Here is a 25,213-nt window from a genome sequence, read left to right on the forward strand (position 1 = left end):
CTTCTCCAGGAGCTGCTTCTCCTTCCCTGGGGGCCAGACCAGGCTGTCTGTGCTCTGCCCAGGGACTCAGCCATCACTGAACCAGGACAGGTAAAACCAGGTCGAATGGTGGCTGCCAGTGCTTGCAAGACCAGCTCAGCTCCAGAACAGATGCTCCCATCTGATGACCCCTGCTCCATGGTACAAAAAATCTGGGTTTCTTTGCTTCTTGTGACCAAGAGATGTGTGTAGCTGTTTGATCAAAGGCTCCTGGATTAAATGGTGCCTGTGAATCTCTCCCATCTTCTAGGGCAGATGAACATCCTGCAGCCAAGGGTCATGGAACAGATCTTCCACAGATGGCCTGTCCAAGGAGCGCATGGATAAACACCAGCTGATAACATCTCGGCACTCTGGGGAGAGAAACCAGCAACCACCAGTCAGCTGGAGAAGGACCCTGTTTGCTTCGCCCCACTGTTCCCATGCCCAGGCGCTGCTGGATGTGCTCAGAACTGGGCCTAAACTTTCCAGACAACTCCCTGTTTTGGAGGAGAGCAGGACATGTGCCACCTCCTCAGCAGCTGCCAGAGCAGGATGCTCACGAGCCCACTGCTGTCTCCCAGCACTGGTATTCCCCGTGCCCAGAGATGAGGATCCACCTTGAGAAAGTCCTCGTGGGAACTTGAGCTGGCCCCGGATGATGTCCCGGCCCTTCTTGAACGGGTGTTTCCCGCAGACCATCTGGTACAGCACGATGCCCAGGGACCAGATCGTTGCTGCCTCGCCATGGTAGCATTTAAGCTGGGTCCATTCAGGGGGGCTGTAGGATGGTGTTCCTATGGAATACAGATGGAGCTCATCAGGGGGATGCTGCTGCTCCCAGAGCCTGGCCCCAGCATCCCTGGGCATGGGGGGGCTGCAGCAGTGGCACAGGGGGTGACCTGCTGCCTCCTTGCCAGCACCTGGCTCTTGTGTACAAAACTGGGGCTAAAAAAGAAGCCACTGGCATTGGTAGAGGGCAGTAGAAGCCCTGGGAAGGCCCAGCTAGGACACACAGAAGAAAAACCCACCCAGTGGTGGGAAAAACCCACTCTCCTCCTGCTTGCATTGCCCCCAGAAAACATTAATAAGCTAAGGCAAACAAGGGCAGCAAAGCAGTCCAAGCCCTTCCTCGCCTGCACACCAAACTGAGCAGTGCCCAGGTCTGACCCCCCTCTCTGCCACCCCCATGGGGTTTGTGCTGGGCTGGCTAAGTGGCTGGTGAATGAGGTTGGCAGAGCTGGCAGCTGGCCCCCCTCTGAGCCCCACCTGAAAGCAACTTGGCTGCAGAAGCAACACCATGGCCTGCAGCAAAGGGGGAAATCCCTGGTGCCACAGCCAGGCTGGGCAATGAGATGCCCAGGAGCATCTCCCAGGCTCGGCTCACCTGCAAACTGGGTGTAGACTGTGTCCTGGAGGAAGGTGCCACAGCCGAAGTCAATCAGTTTGAGCTGCCCGCTGTCCAGGTCGATGATGATGTTGGCCGGTTTGATGTCCCTGTGCAGGACCCCGCAGCTGCTGCAGTGACGCACGGCCTCTAGCACCTGGCGAAACAGCCCCCGCGCCTCCTCCTCCGGCAGGAATCTCCGAGTCGCGATGAAATCACGGAGGTCCTGACATCGCTCTGGACGCTCCATCACCAGCAAGAAGCAGCTGGACAGCTCAAACCACTCCAGCAGCTGAATGACTCCAGGGAACCCAGTGGACACCTTGTCCAGCAGCACAATCTCCAGGGGTGCACGGGCGCCGTCAGGCTGCGCGAGGAGCACGATGCTGTCAGCGGGGCTGAGGCCGTGCCAGGGCTCTGGGGCTCCTCAGCCAGCCCGGGATGCTCTGCACCCCCCGCTCACCCCACGCCCGCTCTCCCTGCAGGGCTCCCGGCGGCTCCCACCCTGCCGGGCCCCGGCTCCTCGCCGCCCGGCACGCCCCGGCTTCTGCCGCTGGCCCCGCTCACTCACCAGCTCGCCCCAGTGCTGGATGCGATTCCGGGGCACGCGCTTGATGGCAACCTGTGAGCCAAGGGGAAGCAGCGGGCTGAGCTCACTGCCCAGCACGCCGCGCTCCAGCCTCCCCTTCCTCGTCTTCTTCTTCCTCCTCCCTCCTCCTCCCTCCTCCTCCGCCCCCGCCACTCACCGGGGCGCCGTCCGCGAGCCGGGTGCCCGAGAAGACGCTGCCAAAGCCGCCTCTGCCCAGCAGCGAACCCATCCGGTACCGCTCCTGCAACGCCTCCAGCACCTTCCCTGCGGGCGACACGCGGCTGTCAGCGCTCGGCCCGGGGCCAGACACGGCCCCCAAGTGCCCCCCGAGCGTCCTGGGTCGGGCATCCCCACCCGCCCCGGGCCCTGGCGGAGCTCGGGCTGAAGGAGCCACAGCGGGGGCGGCGGGAGCGGCCGCGCCGTGTGTGCCCTCCGCAGACCCCGGGAGGAGCCGGGGCCGGGGCTGGGACTGGGGCCGGGACAAGCGGAGCCAAAGAGAAGTGATGCCTCCCCAGCCCCAGGCACTGATGCCCAGCCAACAGCGCCACAGCCAGGACAGCGAGAGCCGGGCGGAGGCGAGACCGCGGGGGGATGGGCGGAGCCGGGGCTGGGGCCGGCGACGGGGCAGGGGCAGCCCCGCCCGGGGCCGGGGGCGGGCTCGGAACATGGCCCGGAACGGGAAGAGGGGAGAAGGGAGAAGAGGGAGAGCGTCGGGGAAAGCGACTCCGAGGAAGAGAAGGAACAAGAGATCCAGAGGATCTGTAGACTCGCTGCTGCTGCTGCTGCTGCCGCCACTGCCGCTGTTGCTGTTGCAACTGAACCCCCGGGGCCGTTTCTCCGCGTGTTCGCTTGTCCGCGTGTCCGTTCCACGCTCGCCCCACTCGCCCCATGGCCGAGCCCCGCGCGCCCCGAGGGCAGCCCCTGAAACTGTCCCAGCACGAGCCGGGCCGCGCCGGGGGTTCCCCGCAGAGCCGGGGCCGGGCCGGGGGCTCCCCGCAGAGCTGGGGCCGGGCCGACGGCCGGGGCACCGGCCAGAGGCCACTGCACCACACCAGGAGCCTGAGGCCGAAGGAGAGATTAGTTAACTTGATCCACTGTGAATTGAGAAAGCGAAATGACTTTTCATTGGTTTCCCGAGCTGTCCATCACTCATTCAGCTCTCCGATTGGTCCCCGCAGCTCACAGGGGAGGCCCCCAGACGCGGGACAGCCCCTCCCACTCCCCGGCCTCGCGTTGCTTCCCTCAGGTGAAATCCACCCCTCCCCCAGCACGCGAAACCCACACAAAGACAAAAACAATAAAGCAAAAGTTTCTTATCTCCGGGTACTTGAAGTTCAGCCCAGAGCACACACTAACTCAGAAAAGACTTCCCTAAATGCATCAACATGTTGAGTATTCATTGACGATTCCCGATGCGCTCTCCCGGGGGTCCCTGGGGGGGTTCCACCCTGGGGGGCTCGGACGGGGCTTGGCCCAGACCCCCGCCGGGACCCTCCCCAAAAAAACCGCCTAGGATGCCCCCCAAAAAACCGACTGGGACCAGGTCAGTGACTGGGGGAGGGTACTGGCTCTTTCTGGGGGGTCCCGGTGTTTCAGGGGGGTCTCGGTATTTTTTTTTTGGGGGGGGTCCCGATATTTGGGGGGGTCCCGATTTTGGGGATTCTCGGTATTGGAGCGGGGGAGTCCCAGGATTGGGGATCCCGATATTTGGGGGGGGTCCCGCTATTTTTGGGGGAGGAGTCCCGGTATTTGGGGCGGGTGTTGATATTTGGAGGGCGGTCCCGGTATTTGGGGAATCGCGAATGTTTTGGGGGGTTCCAGTATTTGGGGGACTCCCAATATTTGGGGGGTCCTGGTACTTTTTGGGGGGTCCCAGTGTTTGGGAGGGGGTGTCTCTATTTTTTTGGGGGGGGGGCCCGATATTTGAGGGGGTTCCAGTATTTGGGGGACTCCCAATATTTGGGGGGTCCCGGTGTTTTTTTGGGGGGTCCCGATATTCCGGGGGGGGGGGGGGGTTATTTGGGGATCCCGGCTCTTTTTGGGGGATCCTGGAGTTTGGGGGCTCCCAATATTTGGGGGGGGTTCCGATATTTGGGGGGTCCCGGTAATTTTTGGGGGGGGGGTGTCGGCTCTTTTTGGGGGTTCCCAGTATTGGGGGGAGGCTCTGATATTTGGGAGGGGGGGGGTCGGTCCTGTTATTTTTGGGTTCTTGTATTTTTGGGGGGTTCCCTCTATTTTTGGGTTTCGTTTTGGGGGGGGTTCATTATTTTGGGTGTTTTTAGGGTTTCCCGCATTTTTCGGGGGGTTCTCGCTATTTTTGGGGGGGTTCTCTGTATTTTTTGGGGTTTCCAGGGTTTATTTTGGTGTCCCTGTGCTTCTTTTGGGGTTCCCTGTATTTTTTGGGATTCTCTCTGGTTTTGGGGTTCTCTGTATTTTCGGGTTCCCTGTGCTGCTTTTGGGGTCCCCGGTGCAGTTTTGGGGGTCCCTGTGCTGATTTTGGGGTTTCTGTTTTTGGGGTTTCCCCGCTGATTTTTGGGGTTCCTGTATTTATTTTGGGGTCTCTATTTTTGGGGTCTGTGTTTTTGGGGTCTCTGTTTTTGGGGTTCTCTTTGTTTTTGGGGTTCTCTTTGCTTTTGGGGTCCCTGTGCTGTTTTGGAGGTCCCTGTGTTTATTACGGGGTCTCTATTTTTGGGGTGTCTCTGTATTTGGGGGTTCTCTGTATTTTTGGGGTTCTCTCTGTTTTGGGTTCCCCGTGTTTATTTTGGGGTCTCCCCAGGCCGGGGGGCGGGGCCGGCAGCGCCGGTGCCCGTGAGCCAGATGGGCTGGGCAGCGGCCATGGGAGGGACTGGGGGAACTGGGAATGGGAACTGGGGAGACTGGGATGGACTGGATGGGACTGGGAATGGGAAATGAGGGAATTGGGAGGGACTGGGGGAACTGAGGGGACTGGGAGGGACTGGGAGGGACTGGGAATGGGAAATGAGGGAATTGGGAGGGACTGGGGGAACTGAGGGGACTGGGAGGGACTGGGAGGGACTGGGGGGGACTGGGAATGGAAATGGGGGAACTGGGAGGGACTGGGGGAGACTGGGAGGGACTGGGGGGGACTGGGAGTGGAAATGGGGGCACTGGGATTTTGGGGTCCCCCATTGGTGTCCCCCACCTGCCCAGTTTGGAATGGGGTCTGGGGTCTCTGGAATTGGGTCTGTGGGCTCTGTTTGGAATTTGGTCTGGGGTCTCTGGAATTGGGTCTGGGGTTTCTGGAATCGGGTCTGGGGTCTCTGGAATTGGGTCTGGGGGCTTTGGCCGGAGCCACCCAGATGCGGCTGTGGGGGCAGGAGCAGCGCCATGGTGAGTGTGAAACCCCAGACCCAAAATCCCCCTGAGACCTCAGACCCAATTGGGGACCCCCAAAATCCCCCTGAGACCCCAGACCCAACTGGGGACCCCTATATCCCCTTCAAATCCCCACCCCCCCACCAATTTTGGGTCCTTTCCTCGCCAATTTGGGGTCTCTCCCCTCCCCAGTTTCGGGGTCCCCCCTCAAATTTGGGGTCTCTCTCCCCAATTTAGGGTCTCCCCCCTCCCCAATTTTGGGGTCTCTCCCCCCCCAATTTGGGCCTCCCCCCTCCCCAATTTAGGGTCTCCCCCCTCCCCAATTTTGGGGTCTCTCCCCCCCAATTTGTGTCTCCCCCTCCCCAATCTGTCTCCCTCTCCCCATTTTCAGGATCCCCCTCCCCAGTTTTGTCTCCCCCTCCCCAGTTTGTCCCCCAGGCTCGCCCCTGCTGTCAGCAGCCACTGCCGAGCGTTTGGTGCCGCGCTGAGCTGGGCCAGGGGGGCGGCGCTGAAACTGGGACAGCTGCTGAGCATGGCAGGTGGGACCCCAAAACACCCCAAAATCACCCCAAAATAAACCCAAAAATATCCCAAAATAACCCAAAAAAAATCCCAAAAATATCACAGAAATAACCCAAAAATATCCCAGAAATATCACAAAAACACCCCAAAGATATCCCAAACTGGGACAGTGCTGAGCATGGCAGGAGGGACCCAAAACAGCCCAAAACACCCCAAAAACATCCCAAAACCACCCCAAAATATCCCAGAAATATCCCATAAACATCACAAAAATATCACAGAAATATCCCATAAACATCACAAAAATACCACAGAAATATCCAAATCACCCCCAAAACACCCAAAAAACCCCAAAAACCATCCCAAAATCACTCCAAAAATATCACAAAAGTATCCCAAAAACACTCAAAAAAATCCAAAAAGCATCCCAAAATCACCCCAAAATATCCCATAAACAACCCAAAAAACATCCCATAAACACCCCAATAAATTTCTCAAAATCACCCTACAAACACCCCACAACATCCCAAATTTATATCAAAATCACCCCAAAAATATCCCAAAACAATCCCACAGTCACCCCAAAACCACCCAATAAATATCCCAGAAACACCCCAAAATCACCACAAAAACACCCCCAAAATATCCCAAAATCCACCAAGAACATCCCATAACCCCATAAACCACCAAATCCCAAAAACTCTATAACCCCACAATCCCATAACCCCAGAATCCCATAACCCCATAACCCCACAATCCCATAACCCCACAATCCCATAACCCCACAGTCCCACAATCCCACAATCCCATAATCCCATAATCCCACAATCCCATAACCCCACAATCCCACAATCCCATAACCCCACAGTCCCGCACAGACTCGTCGGTTCTGACCCCACAGCTGCAGCAGATCCTGGTGCGGCTCCAGCAGAGCGCAGAGCCCATGCTGGGCTGGCAGACCCGGGTAGGGGATTGGGGTTTTTATCCTGTGCCAGAATTTGGGACCAGCTCCTGGAATTCCAGGATTCTATGGGGCTTTTATAGGATTCTATAGGATGCAATGTGATTTTATGATAATTTATTGAATTTTCACCGGGTTTTTTTTTAAATTTCCATAATTTGGGGAATTTTTGGGATCCCCAGGCTGTGCTGGAGCAGAAGCTGGGCAGGGATTTGGGACCAGCTCCAGGAATTCTGGGATTCTAAGGGATTTTTATAGTTTTTAATGTGATTTTTTGATATTTTATAGTATTTTATAGCTTTTAATGTGACTTTATGTTACTTTTTGGGATTTTCACCTGGCTTTTTTTGGAACTCTGGGATATTTTGATAATTTTGAGAATTTCTGGGATCCCCAGGCTGTGCTGGAGGAGGATCTGGGCCCGGGCTGGCGGGAGCAGCTCCTGGAATTCCAGGATTTCCCTGGGGCAGGTTCACCGTGCGCGGCTCCGCGACGGCCGCCAGGGGGCGCTAAAGGTGCAGGAGGGAATGGAAGAAATAGAAATAAAAATAAAAATAAAATAGAAAATAAAACATAAAAGTGAGAACAAAAATGAGAATAGGGATAATAGTGACGGGAATGGGGGGATTTGGGGAGGGAAATGGAGAATTGGTGGGGGGGGGAAATGGGACTTTTGGGGGAAAAATGGGAATTTTGGGGGGAAAAATGGGAATTTTTGGGAAAAAAAGCCCCAGGAATTTGGGAAATTGGGGGAACTTCGTGGAGAAAGTGGGGGGGGGAAATGGGAATTTTGGAAAAAAACAGAAAATTGGGGAATTTTGGGGGGGAGAATGGGAATTTTGGGGGAAAATGGGAATTTGGAGGGAAAAAAATGGGAATTTTTGGAAAAAAAAACCCCCAGGAATTTGGGAAATTGGGGGAAATTGAGGGAATTTTTGAAGAAAATAGGAATTTGGGGGGAAAAATGGGAATTTTGGGGTAAAAAAACCAGGAATTTGGGAAATTGGGGGACTTTGGGGGAAAATGCGAATTTGGAGGGTAAAAATTGGGATTTTGGGAGGGGAAAATAAAGATTTGGGGGGGACAATGGGAATTTTGAGGGGAAAAAATGGGAATTTTGGGAAAAAAAGCCCCAGGAATTTGGCAAATTGGGGGAATTTGGGGGGAAAATGGGAATTTGGGGGGGGGGGGGAATGGGCGGAAAATGGAATTTTGGAAAAAAAAAAACAGGAAAATGGGAAATTGGGGGAATTTGGGGGGGAAATGGGAATTTTGGGGGGAAAATGGGGGGAGAAATGGGAATTTTTGGAAAAAAACCCCAGTAAATTGGGGGAATTTGGGGGGAAAATGGAGATTTTTGGGGGAAAATGGAGATTTGGGGGGGAGAAATGGTAATTTGTGGGGAAAAATGGGAATTTGGGGAAAAAAACCCCAGAATTTGGGAAATTGAGGGAATTTTTTGCAAATTGGGGGAATGTGGGGGGAAAAAAACGGGGGAAAATGGGAACTTTTGGGGAAAATGGGAATTTTGGAGTGAAAAATGGGGGGGAAATGGGAATTTTGGGGAAAAAAAACCCAGGGATTTGGGAATTTGGTGGGAATTTGGGGGGGAAAATGGGACTTTTGGGGGGGAAAATGGGGATTTGGGGAAAAATGGACATTTGGGGGGGAAAAATGGGAATTTGGGGTGAATTTGGGAAAAATGGCATGGGAATTTTGGGGAAAACAAAAATTGGGGGATTTTGTGGGGATTTGGATGGAAATTTTGGCATTTGGGATGGGAGTTTGGGGACTGGGACAGAATTTTGGGAATTTGTGCTGGGATTTTTTGGAATTGGGGCAGAATTTTGGGAATTCAGGCTGGAAGTTTGCGATTTGATTTGGAATTTTGGGAATTGTTCCAGAATTTTGGGGTCTGTGTCGTAATTTTGGGGTCTCTGGAATAATTTTGGGGTCTATGGTGTAATTTTGGGGTCTATAAGGTAATTTTGGGTCTGTGGGATAATTTTGGCGTTTGGGGTGTGATTTTGGGGTGATTTTGGGGTAATTTTGGGTTCTCTGGGGTAATTTTGGGGTCTGGGGTGTGATTTTAGGGTCTGGGGTGTGATTTTGGGGTGATTTTGGGGTAATTTTTGGTTCTCTGGGGTGATTTTGGGGTCTGGGGTATGATTTTGGGGTGATTTTGCGGTCTAGGGTGTGATTTTGGGGTGATTTTGGGGTGATTTTGGGGTGATTTTGGGTCCCCCCAGTACCCGGGCGTCGCTCGCAGCATCGGCAGCGACATCGAGAATCTGCTGACCCTGCTGAGCCTCAGCCCGGGGCTGCCAAAAGATGACAAAAACACCCAAAATCACCCCAAAACTGACAAAACCAGCCAAAACCCAGCCAAAATTACCCCCAAAACAGCCGAAAATCACCCCAAAATGACTCTGCTGGGCTTCACCCGGGGGATGCCAAAAGGTGACAAAAACACCCAAAAACGGCCAAAATCACCCCAAAAATGGCCAAAACCACCCCAAACCAGCCAAACACACCCCAAATACCCCAAAATCAGCCCAAAACCATCCCAAAAACTGCCAAAACCAGCCCAAACCAGCCCAAAAACAACCAAAACCAGCCAAAATCACCTGAAGTCACCCAAAATATATTTTTAAAATAATTTTTCCCTCAATTCCTGGTTTATAATTTTTTATAATTTCCCCAATTCCCAATTTATAATTTTTTATAAATTTTCCCCAATTCCCAGTTTATACTTTTTTATCGTTTCCCCAAGTTATAATATTTATAATATTTATAATATTTAATAATATTTTATCATTTTCCCCAATTCCCGGTTTACAATATTTTACAATTTCCCCATTTTTATCATTTTTAAAATTTTTCCATTTTCATAATTTATTTACAATTTTCTTATTTTTACCATTTTTTAAAATTTTCCCATTTTTATCATTTTTATCATTTTTACAATTTCCCATTTTTATCATTTTTTACAATTTTTCCATTTTTATAATTTTTACCATTTTCCCATTTTTGTTATTTTTTGCAATTTCCCCATTTTTGAATTTTTTGTAATTTCAGTATTTTTATCATTTTTACAATTTTCCCATTTTTATCATTTTTTACCATTTTCCCATTTTTATAATTTTTTACAATTTTTCCATTTTTACAATTTTTTGCAATTTTCCCGATTTTTCCATTTTTTAGATCTCTTCCTCACTCGGTTATTTTTATCCATTTTTACAATTTCCCCCATTCCCGTTTTTTCCCCATTTCCAGGGCTGTTCGTGGTCGAGCTCGAGTGTGGCTCCGGGCTGGAGGCGGAGAGCGCGCGGCGCTTCCGGTGCGGGACTCGGATTGGGGATTTTGGGGTGTTTTGAGATTTTAGGATTTTTTGGGGAGGATTGGGGTTTTTATGGGATTTTGGGGGGATTTTGGAGGGATTTTCGGAGTTTTTTTGGAGGGGGGGTTGGGGATTTTTGGGGATTTTTTGGGGGCATTTTTAGGGGGAGGTTTGGGGGATTTGGGGGACTTTTTGGGGATTTTTGGTGTTTTTTGGGGGAAGGTTTGGGGGTTTTAGAAGGATTTGGGGGATTTTTGGGGGAGGTTTGTGGGATTTTGGGGGAGGTTTGGGGGATTTTTTGGGGGTTTTTTGGGAATTTTTGGGGATTTTGGGGGAAGGATTGGGTGTTTTAGAAGGATTTAGGGGATTTTTGGGAGAGGTTTGGGGATTTTGGGGAATTTTGGGGTTTTTTTAATGGATTTTTTGGGGATTTTTTGGGGGAGGTTTGGGGGAGGTTTGGTGGTTTTGGAGGGATTTTTGGGGGATTTTGGGGATTTTTGGGGGACTTTTTATGGGGAGGTTTGGGGGTTTGAGAAGGATTTAGGGGATTTGGGGGATTTTGGGGGATATTTGAAGATTTTTTTGGGAATTTTTGGGGAATTTTGGGGGATTTTTATGGGATTTTTGGGGGAGGTTTGAGGGGGTTTATGGGATTTTGAAGGGGAAATTTTTGAGGATTTTTTTAGGATTTTTGGGGGGATTTTTGGGGATTTTTGGGGGGATTTTTGGGGGGATTTTTGGGGACTTTGGGGGGATTTTTGTAGATTTTTGGGTGATTTTTTTGGGATTTTGGGGAGATTTTTGGGTGATTTTTTTGGGATTTTGGGGGGATTTTTTGGGATTTATTTTTTAATTTTGGAAATTTTGGAGGTTTTCAGGGAAATTTGGGGGTTCAGGGATGAATTTTGACTTTTTTGGGGGGTTTTGGAGTAAATTTGGGGTTTTTTTTTGGTGATCTCAGATTTTGGGGTGCCCCAGGTCCCTTTTGGGGGTCACCCCTTTTTCCAGGTGCGGTTTTTGGTTGGATTTTCACCATTTCTGGGTCATTTTTTGCCATTTTGGGGTCATTTTTGGGTGGATTTTCCCCGGGTTTTTTGGGATTTTGGGTTAATTTTGGGGGTTTTTTGGTGATCTCGGATTTTGGGGTGCCCCAGGTCCCTTTTGGGGGTCACTCCTTTTTCCGGGAGCCGTGCGCTGCCCCAGGAGCGGCGCGACCAGGTGGGGGAGGGGCACCCCAAAATTTGGGGGGTAGGGGGGACCCCAAAATAAGGGTGGGATCTGAAATATGGGGGAGGAGGAACCCCAAAATTGGGGGGGGACGGACCCCAGAATGGGGAGGGGGGACCCTAAAATATGGGGGGGGATCCAAAATTGGGGGGACCAAAATATGAGGGAAAGGAGACCCCAAAATATGGGGGGAGGGAACCAAAATTGGGGGGGGATGGACCCCAGAATGGGGGGCGACCCCAAAATGGGTGGGTGACCTCAAAATTGGGGAGGGAGGAGACCCAAAATTGGGAGGGGGACCCTAAAATATGGGGGGGATCGAAATATGGGTGAGGAGGACCCAAAATATGGGGGGGGGGAACCAAAATTGGGGGGGGACCCCAGATCTGGGGGGGATCTGAAATATGGGAGTGACCCCAAAATTGGGGAGGGGGACCCCAAAATACGAGTGGGGGGACCCCAAAATTTGGGAGCGGGACCCCAAAATTTCGGGGGGGGATCGAAATATGGGGGAGGGGGACCCAAAATATGCGAGGAGACCCAAAATAGGGGGGGACCGAAATATGGGGGAGGGTGACCCAAAAATGTGTGTGGGGGAACCCCAAAATTGCGAGGGGGAACCCTAAAATATGAGGGGGATCAAAATATGGGGGACGGGTGTTATAAATGAACGCAATGGGCCATAAAGGATCGAATCAAAGTTAAAAAGATTTATTAGTTACAGAAGGCAAAAGCAAAATCCACAGCGCCGGGTGACAGGAGAGCTCCAGCTCCGAAACTGCCGTGGCCCCTCTCAGCTCGCTCCTTTTAAGTTGTTCAGTTTCTGGGGTTCCATGCCCCCCTCTCTAGCAGTTCCGCGCACGCTCCTGCAGTTGCTAGGGGGTCTTCTTCTGCCTTCTGGTGGTCGAGGGATGAAGGTGAGTAGTCTTCCTCACCCTTGTTTTACTGACCCTTACTAACACTTAAGGCGATAGATGATTAACGCAAGCAAAGTGAAAATAACTATCAGCATCTTGGCAAGCAAAGCAAAACAATTAGAGACATCTTGGCTCACTCTCAAGGTCTTTCAGACAAGCAAAGCAAAATAATTAACAGCATCCTTGCAAGTAAAGCAAAATAGCAAAATGATATCCCAGCCTCCAAGTCCTTGCAAATCCTCTCAAGGTCTATCAGGTGAACAAAAGGTTTTCATCACAGCAGGAGAGGCCTGCGTGTCCCAGGACTCCGGATTTGAGCTGCTTCAGCTCCACAGAGATGGAGGCAAAGTGAAGAAGCCAAACCGTTTATTAATGGAAGGCAAAGCAAATGGATGAGGTGGCAGGGAAAAAAAAGGGGATGGGCAGAGTCTGAGGACTGGAGGGAGAGAGCTATTTACAGGCAGGGAGAGGGTTGAAGCCGTGCGAGCTTCCCACAGGCTCAGCTGTGCCAATCATCAGCTATGCCTGGAGCTCCAGCATTTTGATATGGTGTCCTCTTCAGTGTCTCCTTGTGCTATTATTGCAATGCTGGTTCACTGGATTCTGAAGAGGAAGCTAATTCTATTTCTCTCACAGCCCGTAAACAGGGTTGAATATGAAATTAAAATGTGATGAGCTGGTATTTTTCCTTTGGGCATGAAGAGCTGTAACAGAGAGCAAAAGAATCACAGTCAAGGCCCACATCTGCAGGAATCCAAGGAGACCCAGGAGACCTTCCTGCAAAGGGCATCCCACTCAGGTCCTGCAATGGCCAAGAGGATCACCCACTAGGTGCTGACCAAAAGTCCTTGCCACGATCCAGAAATCTCTCTGTGCTCCATCCCTGCCACCGTCCATCCGCACAGGGAGTGAAGCCCTCTGCAGCCGGGGCAGGGATTGCAGCTGCCTGCCCAGGGATTGCAGCTCCTCCTGCCAGCCCCTGCTGCCAGCCCGCTGCCCTCACTCACCTTCATTGAGCACCTGGAACTCTTCCTGCTGCCCTCTCATGAGTATCCCGGCGAACCCTGGGAACACAGAGCCCGTCATGGCTCTGCCCGGCGGCACAGCTCCCTGCCCGTGGCGCTGCCAGCCCTGCGGCCACTCGCCCCGTGGCCTGGCAGGGCTCAGCCCGGGCCCTTGCCCAAGGGCACGGCTGCGGGAGGGCGGCAGCAGCCCCGAGGGCAGCCGGGGCTCCGCGGCGCCAGGCCCGGATGGCAGAAGCTGCCGGGGCAGCAGCCGGGGCTGGGGCCGAGCTGCGCCGGGGCGAGGAGGGGAGGGAGCCCGGGCTCACCAATGAACCTGATGGCTGCCGCTCGCAGGGGCTCCTGAGGGCTCTGCAGGTACGGCAACGCCTGGCGCAGGTGCTCGACCGCTCGGCTCCTGTCCTCTGTCAGCTGCGGAGAGCGGCGGGAGGGAAGGCTCGGGGCGGGCTCTGCCCCTTTGCCCGGCGCTGCCCGCGCCCGGCCCCGGCCTCCCCTGCCCGCAGAGCCCTGAGGCGCGGCCAGCAGCCGCTGGGCCGGGCTCTGCAGGGGCACAGGGCCGGCTGCTGCCCGGGGAACCGCGGTGCCGCCCCTCCCCGCAGCCCTGCCGGGCCGGGGCTCCCAGGGCACCCGGCTCGGGGCCGCAGGAGCGGGAGCACAGCCCGTGCGGCCCCTGCAGGCAGCGCTGGGCAGGGCCACAGCTGCAGCCACACACAGTGAGTGCCGCGCTCAGGGGGCTCTCCTGGCTGAGGCTGGGCCTTCCAGGCTGTCCTACCAGACACTTGACGAACTTCCACATCTCCTCATTCTTAATCAGGTGCTTGTGCTTCCTCTTCTTTAGGAACCTGGCCACACAAATCAGCAGCTCGCGAGAGGCCTGGAGAGCAGCAGAGATGCGGAGATGGAATCACAGCCCAAAGAAAAGGACTTGCGTTCCTGTGGCAAGGACACGAGCAGAAGGCTGGAGCCTGGGAGAGGCCAGGGCAGGAGACATCCGAGCTGGCACCCAGGGCTTAAGCACCATCACACAGCACCTCACCTCTGCAATGCGTTCATTCTCATCGTGGCAATGAAAGAAGAGTGGAACCAGGCTCTGTCTCACAATCCTCTTCAAGGGCTTTTTTCCTTTGTCCACTACCAAGTCTATGATCTTAAGGAAGAGGTTCAGGGAGACCAGCTGCATATGGATGTCGTCCTGAAAAAAAGGAAAAGATCTCAGCACCAACTTCCCAAGGCCCCCCTGGGTGAGGGCCTGAAAATCCACAAAACTTCTGGGCAGCACCCAACCTGTGGCTGTGAACACAGAGCCTTACCTGTTCAAAGATTGGCAGGAGTGCCTCAGCCAGCTTTGGGGCGGTGCTGCTGGATATCAGGATGTGTTCATTCTCAAGTATATTGGTGAGCACAGAGAGTGTCATGCGTGCACCATATTCACGTGCATCACCCAGCAGCTCCACAAAGCATTGAGACAGACTGCACATTTTTATGGCCTGCGTAGGAGACAAGGCTGTGCTGTGAACCAACACGGCCCTGGCACAACAACTCTACCGTGCTGCCACAGATCCCAGAGGCCTAAGGTCTGTCCCAAAGAACTCAGGAAGGTGAGGCAAGAGAGCTGGGAGTGTCTGCCCCAGCTCCTGAAGCCCAGCCAGCCCAAGGGGCTGCTTTCCCCAGGGCAGTTTCAGCCACTGCCCCCTTCTCACCATCGAGGGATCCTTGCTGAGCACCACAAGGCCTCTGAGTGCCAGGCCCTGCCTCTCCCTGCACTTGCTCTGCACGTTTCTGGACATGATTTCAAGGATGCTGTCACCATGTTTACTCAAGTCCAGGCAATAGATGATCTGAAAGGCACAGGGCAGTGACAGACGACCTGGCAAGCAGGAGCCTGGAACTGCACAGGGCTGGGCCCAGACAGCAGCACAGGGCATGGGCACTGTCCCAGGCAGCTGTGGCTGCAATAGGACAAAGAGCTGGGAGGCAGCTCAGCAAGGCAGCACTGGCCATCAGGCTCACCTCCACAAAGAATGCCAGGAAAGGCAGATCCCAGCGGAGCTCCTCCCTACTCAGCCACTTGAGTAGGTGTAATTCAATGAGGAAACACAAGGGAATAAAGATACGGCGCATCTCCCTGGCGGGGAGAAAAGGCACCAAGACATTGAGGTGGGCAGGCAAACCTCTCTCAGGACTGACTCACAGAGATCCAGTCTTTGCCCAGCATCCCTGGAGGTGATGTGGTCACTATGGGAGGCTGCCCCTTCAGGGCACCTCCTCTCCCAGCCTTTTCCACTCTGCTTGGCTGTCCCTTGGTGACAAGGCCCCCTGGCCCACGACCACAGGGACTGTGAGGGGCACCCCAGGAACAGAGCACAAATGTTGGGGGCAGAGGGGAAATGGGGGGTCTCACCTGGCCAGCAGACCCGTGGCATAGTGCTGGGTGTCAGCACAGAGCAGCATGTCCCAGCCACGCCTGCGCTCCATGGCCATCACCTCATTGTCACACCGTAGTTGGTAGAGCAGAGCCTTCATGGCCTGCACTGCAAACCTGTGTGCAGAGCAAAGTCTGGGTCACACTGGGAGCACTGGTGCTGGCCAGAAGGCCATGGGAAGGACAGGAGGACTGGAACCTGTTGGGCTTGCTGGCAAGGCGGTGCTGCTCCTGGCACGCTCTCCAGAAGTTCTCGACTTCCTCTGGCATCTGCTGCTGTGTGCTGATGACAACGTGGAAGAGCAGAGCCACAAAGAGGTGGGAGGAATAAAGGATCATTGCCTTGTGGCACTGAGGCACAATCAGCCAGACGACCAGAGCTGCCTGCAAAAGAAGCAGCCCAAGACAGCGCTCAGTGCCGAGGCATCCGTGGGGCAGGGCCCGAGGGGAGATGCAGGGGGAGCAGCGGGCCTGGTGCCCTCTGAGCCTGTCCCTAGCCCACATTTCAGCCCAGTTCCTGAGGCACGGAGAGGATGGAGAAGTGCTGGAGAGGTGACAGGGCAGCAAGCAGAGGCCAGTTCCAGAAACTCACAGCCAGGGCAAAAACGTCTTTGTTGTCCCCATCAGAGGTGCATGTGCTGTGCACAGGCCAATCCTCCATCACACAGAGCAGAGTTGGCAGCACCTTCTCCACTGTTGGTTCTGACGAGCCTATGGCTCTCCACATGCTTGCAGCAGCTCTGTGGGATCAGAGCTCTGTGTCAGGGGGGGGTCTCAGTCACAGTACCATAGCCTGTAGAGCCATGGGGCCCAGGTGACAGAGGCCTGGGGCCCTGAGGGGCAGGGAGGGAAACAGAGCTCAGGAAACAGAGGGACCTGAGGGTCCCGAACCTCTCTGCTTGTCTGGCAGAGCCCATTGGACAGGCTGTACAGGGCGGTGGGCCCTAAAGGCTGGTGAGCCCTGAGCTCTCTCAAGGCACATGGGTCCCGTACCTGTCACATGTTGGGGCACAGTGCAGGAGGGTCAGCACCACGTCAGCAGGGTGTTCTTCAGCCAGTCTCTGAATGTCAGTGCGCAGCCTGGCATCCACAGTGACGTGGGACTCGAGACTCTGGTGAATGCTTTTCACCATGGCTGGCACCTGGAGGGAGTGGGGAAGACTTGGAGCACTGTCCAAGGGAGCAACACCCCAGCTTCCTCCAAGAAGTGCTTCTGTTCCTGCCACACTGTGCTGGCCTCGAGGACTTAGGCGTCCTTGTGACCTAGTGGGCACACAGTCGTGGGAGACCTCCCGTGCAGGCTCCAGGCTGGTTACCTGCTGCTGAAAGGAGACACCACTCATGTCAGAAAAATCCATAGTGGGAGTATGGATCACAGTGGGATTGGTGTCAGCATTTGCAATGGCCTGAGTCTCCCTATTGTTGGTGTTTGTGATGGCCACATCCTCAGTCATGGACATGAGAAGAGCCGTTGCCCATTTTTCAGTCATTGAGGTGTCAGAGTAGACTGAGTGCTCAGGCAAATCCGGGCTGACATCAGGCTCTTCCTGGAGCTCAGTCAGCCTGGAGTCAGGCTCGGCTGTGCTGTGTGTGGCTGGGGTGCTGGTCTTTCTGCGTCGAATGCGTAGGAGCCTTTGGAAGATCTGCAGGAGAACAAAGGACAGGCAAGAGAGGCAAGTTCCATGCAATGCTCCAAGGGCTGTGCTGGGCTGAGCAGTGACAGCAGGGCCAGCCCAGGTGGGGATGGCTGCAGGTACCTTCACTGTTCTGCGGAATCGTCCACGGGCAGGGTCCGGCCCTTGTGACCGGTCCACAGCTGCACCTGGCAAAGAGCAAACACAGCCAGAGCTGAGGGGCTGCGGGAGAGGCCGGAGAACACAGCCCAGCCCTGCGCTCCCCAGAATGGGACAGCCTGGGGACGCCCCAGGGGATGGAGCACGGCCGCTGCGGGGTGTCAGCCCGGCCCCTCTTCTGTCCCGTGCCTGGGCATGTCCACAGGGGATGGGATGTGATGGGATGGGATGGGATGGGATGGGATGGGATGGGATGGGATGGGATGGGATGGGATGGGATGGGATGGGATGGGATGGGATGGGATGGGATGGGATGGGATGGAATGGGATGGGATGGGATGGGATGGGGACAAGCTGCCAGCAGCCATCAGTCCTGTGGCCCAGCTATGCCACTCACCATCTTGTATTGGCTGAAACGGGTCCATATCTCCAGGCTGTTGTGCTGGGGAAAGTTCAGGGTTTTTCTTTTGTTTCCTTTTGAAAACATTGAACAGTCTGAGAACTCTGCCTGCCATGGCAGAATCTGGCCTTGAGGCCACCTAGTAGAGAGATGCCTCAGGAAAGCTGAGAGGTGACAAGTCGTGCAGTTGTGCCTTAAAGACACCCACGACAGAGAAGCCTCAGGAAAGCTGCAGGACGGCAAGTCCCGCACTCTGGTCCTGAGGGCTCCTGCCACAAGGACAGGAGACTCCTCGTAAATGATTCAGGTCACCAAATCCCGCGACTGCACCTGCCGCGAGTGCACCTGCAAAAGAAAATCCTTGGGAAAGCCACAGGACACCAAGTCCCACAGTCTTGCCACGAGGTCACCTGCAGGAATAAGGCCTCGGAAGTGCTCCGGGTCAGGCAGGAGCGAGTGTGCTGTGCGGGGGCTCCTCACGGCACTGCTCCGGTGCGTCCTGTCCCAGCACGGGCTCCGAGCACTGTGGCATCGACCAGTCGCCGCCGGCTCCTGAGTCACCACATGTCACAAAGGGTCCTTGGACACCATTCCATGACACGGTGACCATGCTGCACCGTGTCACAAAGGGCCCTTGCACACACTGCCACTGGCCCTGGGGCCACCCTCAGCCCACCCAAAGTGTCCCAGGTTGGAAGGAATCCCTTGGCCCAAGTGTCTAAGACAGCGTGACAGGAATGTTAGGAATTGCTCAAATCATCAGTGAACACTGTCCTGCTCTGTGGGCTTAAGGCATTTAAGAATCCTCAATCCAGGAAACCTTTCCTTCCCAATTGCTCAAATCAAGTAGTTTCAAAAAGTTGGTAACTTCCCAAATTAATTGTCATAGTCTGAGAATGTGATAGATTTAAAAGTTTGCATCCCATCTCAAAGCAGCAGTGTTTGTCTTAACGTCATCCATTGAGTGTCATTTTACAAAATAGCACTACACAGAGGCAAAAAAAAGGCCATTCTTTGGTTTGGAAATGGTTTTCAATGAAGAGATGATAATATCCTAATTTTATGAAGGAATAAAAGCTCTCAAGAAATGCAAGTCCACTCAGTGTTACACAAATAGCCCAAACAAATGAGTCAGTAACAAAGTGGCTAATCCTCCTCTTGCTACAGATATCTAAATGGCTTATAAATTACAGCTCTCCCCTCTTCTTCCCTGGGGAAGAATCAGGACCACGAACAGAAAAAATCACAGTTATTCCTTCTGCCCTCCATAACCAAAGCTATGCCAAACCACAGATGCTGCCTTTAAATTGACTCAAATTCCAGCCTAGGCCTCTCACCTTCCACACAACTCTTCCCCCAAGATGTCCACCAACACCAACCCCCCCAGACAGTGACACAGAAGCCTCAGCAGCCCGCCAGGACCCCCAGCTGTCCCCATCCCTCCACAGAGCTTTCCCAGCCTCCAGCACAACCCCTGGTTCCCTGCAGGAGCCGTGAGATGGCAATCAGGAGGATCTGCTCCAAGGCCAGCCCCGGTAGCAAGCTCAGGCTGCCAGGACTATGGTTCCTGGAGCATCCTTCCCAGCAACCCTTCCTGTGCTTGGCTCTCACATTCGCACATTGGATTGGGAGTGGCCTGGCAAGCTCTTTCTCCAGCTCCCTCTTTACTCTTGGGAGAGGTAGGACATTCCACAGGAGAGCAACTGGTGCCACAAGGAGTGGGTGGCATCAGGCAGCTCTGGGGGGAACCCTCAGGATTGCTGTATCCTGAGGGAACACTGTTTGCCTTGACCTGCAAGCAGCTGGAAATGCTTAAAATCAACTGCCTCAGCTTCCAAGACCTCTCTTGGCCAGCATCCTGATGTGCATGCAGGACTGCTGCAAGGGACTGCTGGGACTCAGTAGGACAGGGGCAGCTGTCTCATGTCCATATAGCACCTCCTGACAGAGCTGGGCTCATCCCCAAACCAGACAAACGATCTGGTGACAGCAGAGAGGAGCAAGGAGCACTGGGCTGGCTCCTCGCAGGGTGTCTCAGCTGGGCTTGCTCCACAACACGCCCCCGTTTGAAGGGCTGCTTATGCCCAGCTGCCAGAAATGCCGTCCTTGTTCTCTCCAAGGCGCACAGGAAGAGCCAGTGAGCAGGATACCTTGGGGTATATGTGGGCATGTGAATCCAGAGCAATCTTGGAGTTTGCTAATTGTACACTGCTCATACTGTATTAAAAAAAAGAGATTTTAGTATTGTTCTGTAATGTGCATTATGACTTTGGCATTTCTCAAGTGTTCATTTTGGCAGTAGTACTGGTTTTTAATCTTTTTTTGGTATTTGAATTGCCACATAGAACTGAGAGGAGTAAACAACCCCAACTATTTTAAACTACAGTTATGATTTGTTTTTTAAATTTGGATGAAAATCAGCTTAAACCTTCTTTGTGCCAACACTGGAATAGTAAGTAAGAAAAGAATTACCATTTTAAAAACAGTGACTGTGAAGAATCTGCAAGTGAATTGTTTTGATTAATTGGTACAACCTTGAGCTGATGGGGCTTCATATTAAAATTTATTCCTTACTTTGGGAAGATATTTTTCCTTGATAGGTGTTTTTGTGACTGTAATAGTGCTTTTGCTTTAGAAAATCATCAGTTTTGTTGTCTTTTATGCTCTCTCTAAAATGCCTGCATAATTTGGCATTAATCCACCTGGATTTTTTCTTATTTTCTTGCTCTGTAAGGAAAGATGGAGCAACTGGAATGGTGATAAACATAGGAGAGACTATGTGAGCTGGGAGCTGGAGCAAGACAGGCAGAGCCTGTGAGATTGATGAATTCTCAGGGACTTCACTGGTGATAAAAGGTTTGGAGGAGTGGCTGATTCCCTGAGGGCTGTGCAGACCTTCAGAGGGTCCTGGACTGGTGGGAGAGATGGGCAGAGAGGAACCTTTGGAAATCCCACAAAGGCAAATGCAGATGCTGCACCTGAGGAGGAACAACCCCAGCACCAGCAGAGGCTGGGGCAACCTTTGGGAATCAGCTCTGTGGAGAAGGGCTGGGGTGCTGAGACAGGAGTGTATATGAGTACATGGGGTGGAATTTCAGAAATCAAGTGTCCTGTCTGAGACTGAAGGCTTTGGAGAGCTGCAAAAACACCAGAACAATTGCAGCTATAAAAGCCAACAGAGAACAGGTTTTTTGGCATAGAGAATGAGTGTTGCAATCAAAGGCAGGATAGGAAATAAGATGACCCTGATGCTTTGTAGCTATAAACCTACTCAGAGTTCAGTCGTTTTCTTGAATTTTCCACCCACACCTTCCTCTGTGTCAAAATGCCATTTATAGATGTTCTGGCTAGAAGCCAGGTGGACACTTCTGAGAGAAACTGGTGCCAGGACAGGAATATCCCACTGAGGGTTGCTATTTCCAGTTAAGAGGTTAGTTAGACTCAAACATTGAGGAGGCTTTACACAATCTGTGGGGAGGGAAATGCGTGATTCAACAGTGTTTCTAGTTAAGAAAGTTATTAACTATTCCTAGCCTTGTCCCTTCATCTTCAGGGATCAGCTGTTCAAATCCAACCAGGCAAAACTTGAGCAGCTTATCTAAACCAAGTGGCATGAAAAGAGCATCAGTGTGCAGAAGAAAATAAGTTTTGTCTCTAGGCAAACAGATTGTGCAGGGTTTATCTGTGGCTCTGCACTCCTGTAGACCCCAAGAGCAGCCAGGTGCTGATAACTATCAAAGAGAGCTGGGGCTGGCTCAGGCAGCCTGTTCCTAACCCAAAATACAGCCTTTATCCCAGATGGGAACCTGAGGTGGGACTCTGGAATCACAGAGCTTGATCATTCGGTCTTGTACAGCAATCCTGAGATATTCAGGATTCATGCTTTTACTGCTGAGCCTGATTCCTGGCAGCTGGGCCGGGTGGAACAGGGGATGCTGAGGGGACCATGACTCCAATTCTGTTTGGGAATTCCTGTTCAGTCCTGCCAGCCTGGCCTGGAGCTGCACATCCCAGTCCTCACATGCTGAAATGAATCCAAGTTGTTTAGTCTGCTTTCCTGAATAAAAATTCTCTGTGAAGCAGATGGAGCTGTTCAGCCCTAACTGCCCAGCTTGTTTCAAGTTTCTACAGCACACTTTTTTGTGCAACACCAGCTTTTGAAAATTCAAAAAGAGAAAACAAATTAATAGATAATAACTAGATTAATAAAAAATCAAGACACTGAAATAACAAAGTTTTATTCCTGATACCCAAAAGGCAAATATTTATTAAGGATCTGCTGGAACTTCAGCTGTTTTCCTGCTTTGTCCTGCAGAGGATTTGTCTAAACCCTAAATATGTTAATCTCCTGAAATGTGACACAGGGGTTTTTTCCTGTTAAGACCTGAAAGACTTTGAGGTTTATAAATATAAGGGAGAGTAACTGCAAGGTGCTGTACTGTATTTATATTGGTCTTTTAATAAGTAATAAAATTACAGACGGACCACGCTGCAAGAAAAATTCCTCAGGATACCTGCTTATTCCCAATATTACTGCTGTAATTTAGTAGGGAGAGACAGTCAACAAGTCATGTCTGAATAACACCATGCTAATGTTGTTCTCTCTTCCTTGAGCCTGGTCTCAAAAAATCTGATTGACAAAGATAAAGGAATTTTAAGAGCTATTTTGGTTCTTTCAGAGAAAGTTCAACATTGAGAAGGGATTGGGGTGATTAGGAGGCTGTAGTTACCTATCATTTTCAGTGCTGTCTATTGTAATAAAAATGATAAATGTGCCCTGTTGGTGTTCTGCTGGTGTTTAGAGTTTCTAAGTCCCTCAGCTGTGAGCTGGGTTCCCATGATGGTGGGAGTATCCTGCCTGTTGCTTGCTGGATGTACTGGAACAAAGAGCTCAGCAGATTATGAGAATTATCACAAATGAATTACTTGGATTTCACTGGGCTCAGACTGAAAGAGTAAATCAGGTTTGATATAGAAAATACTTCTTCCCTGTGAGGGTGGTGAGGTCCTGGAACAGGTTGGCCAGAGAAGCATAGTAAATAAAGTTTCAGAATTCTTAGTATCTGTCCCATTCATTTTCCATAGGTCCTGTTTGGTTTTAGTATGTCACCTTCTCAGCTGGTTGCCATTTGTGTCCTGCTTTTGCTCCTGCCTTTCTTTGTCTGCTCTTTCTCCTTCCCAGTGTCTCTCTTAACTCAGGGCAGCTCCCAGCCAAAGACCCTACTCTGAATATTTTTCCCAATCCAGGAGCTAAAACACAGCCCTGGATGAAGTTATGGAGGAGGGCAGTGAAATGTCACAATCAGACCGTTCGCCACCTGGGTCTTGGCCCCTTCAGAGCTTTGCTGTGAAGGGCAGGAACACCTTTTCCTTGCTGGAAGCTGGAATTCCAGTCCATTGGACTATGTGCCATGGGTCTCAGAGGACAATTACCAAGGCTGCCAGGGTGCTGCTCCTCTCAAGGGAGCTGTGCAGGGTCAGGGTCAAGGTCCAGCAGCTGGGTGGGCTCCTAGAGCACACAGCAAAGGTTTGCTGCATATCCTCCAGCTGGAAGCAGAGGGAAGTAGAGAAGGGAGTCCCTGACAATGCTGGAATGCTTGTGGCTGGAAGCCTGCCCATGGGTTAGGATGCCATAAGGGAGAGGTGCTTCTGCCCCACTGAAGGTGCAAATGAGACCGTAGGAGGACAACAAACAGATTTTATTGGACATGGATTTTAATGAATGAAAAATGGGAGCTGGGGACATAGAAATATTTACTATTTCTTCATTATCATCTAAGTCTTCTTCTTTCCCTTCTTCTTTTTCTTCTTCTTTTCCTCCTTCTTAATTGCTACTACTACTCTTTCTTCTTCATCTTCTTCTTATTCCTATTTTATTTTTTATTCTTATTTATTGCTCCTATTTCTTCTTCATTATCATATGTGGGAATAGAACTAGAGAGCAGAACTGCAAGCACTGCTCAGCTTGTCACAACCAACAGGGATGTGTTAGCCATAGCAGGCTGCAAGCCTTGGCAAGAGTAAGCGGGATTTTAAAGGAGGAATGTAAAAGATAAGAAAGTGCTTGGTATGGGTGCTTACCATGCAGTTTCATGGGGATTTATGTGAAATACTACATGTACCTGGTTAGCTTAAATGAGGCATTGATTGAGCAATGTTATTTAGTTACAAGTAAGCAATATAGCTTAGTAACATGAATATTATTGGTGCGTTATTTTTAGCAATAGCTGAAAAAGCATATACATTTTGCTTTGTGTATCAATAAACTGCTTCATGGATGCATGGCTTAATGCAAGCATATAAAGAAAACCTTGTCTCTTCATTACCACCACCATCAATCATATTCTTCTTATACTTCTAATTCTTCTATTCTTCTGATTAATCTTATTCACTTGTTATGCTTGCTGTCATTCTTATCCCTTTTGTATTCTTATATTAATAACTATTTTCTCATTTACCACTACTACTATTTCTTCTTCACCATCATCTTCTTATTCTTATTCCTATTCTCTTATTCTTTTTTTTTTTTTTTTGGAACTACTACTATTTCTTAAACTCAACTTTCATTTGTTTTTGGAAGAATGATACGAGTCAAAGTCCTGCGGTCACATCCATGGAGTAACACCTCCCATCTGACAATTCCTGAACGGAAGTGCCCATTCCAATTCAATATCAGAAGCAAGTTTTCTCTGACAGAGGCATGAGGCATTGGTAGAAGTTCCCCAGGGAAGTGGTGGAGTGACTGTCTCTCAAGCGTTGAAGAGTTCTACAGATGTGGCCCTTGGGGATGTGGCTTTGTGGTGATGGTGGTGCTGCCAGGGTGCCAGTGGCACTGGGTGACCATCGGGGTCTCTTCCCACCCTGATGACTCCACGGGATTCACTTCTGAGCCCCCTGGCACCCAGTGTGCCCCATGGATGCTGTTTGAGGCTGGGCACAGTGGTGACTTTGGGTGATGGGGAGATGCCCCTCGGCAGCTGAGGCTGCGGGGCCATGTCCAGGCCAAGGCCGCCTGTGTGTCCCCCTGGGGCACCGTGCAGTCCCCGGGCCAGCCACCATCTGTCTGCAGCCAGCTTGGTGCTGGCACAGACACTGCTCCTGCGGCTGTGGCCTCAGGCAGGGCCAGCAGCAGAGTGACCGCAGTGACCACAGTGCCTGCAGTGACCGCAGTGATCGCAGTGACCACAGTGACCGCAGTGACCACAGTGACCACAGTGACTGCAGTGACCACAGTGACCGCAGGGACCGTAGTGACCACAGTGCCCACAGTGCCCGCAGT

At 52.0% G+C, this 25,213-nt stretch overlaps 1 protein-coding gene across 1 annotated transcript; it reads right to left on the bottom strand.

Annotated features, from left to right (window-relative positions):
* Nucleotides 1–285: 285 nt before the first annotated feature.
* On the bottom strand, nt 286–14,734 carry LOC306816439 (serine/threonine-protein kinase pim-1-like; the record flags this gene model as incomplete). The annotated part of the gene is made up of 10 exons (XM_079332884.1): nt 286–392; nt 639–815; nt 1,406–1,772; nt 1,977–2,027; nt 2,152–2,360; nt 13,305–13,361; nt 13,628–13,730; nt 14,092–14,193; nt 14,356–14,511; nt 14,630–14,734. 10 exons carry the CDS (start codon nt 14,732–14,734, stop codon nt 286–288), a joined length of 1,434 nt encoding a protein of 477 aa, XP_079189010.1.
* Between the last annotated feature and the right edge of the window lie 10,479 nt (nt 14,735–25,213).

This window comes from Erithacus rubecula (genome assembly GCF_903797595.1).
Source record: "Erithacus rubecula genome assembly, contig: scaffold_586_arrow_ctg1, whole genome shotgun sequence".
NCBI lineage: Eukaryota > Metazoa > Chordata > Aves > Passeriformes > Muscicapidae > Erithacus > Erithacus rubecula.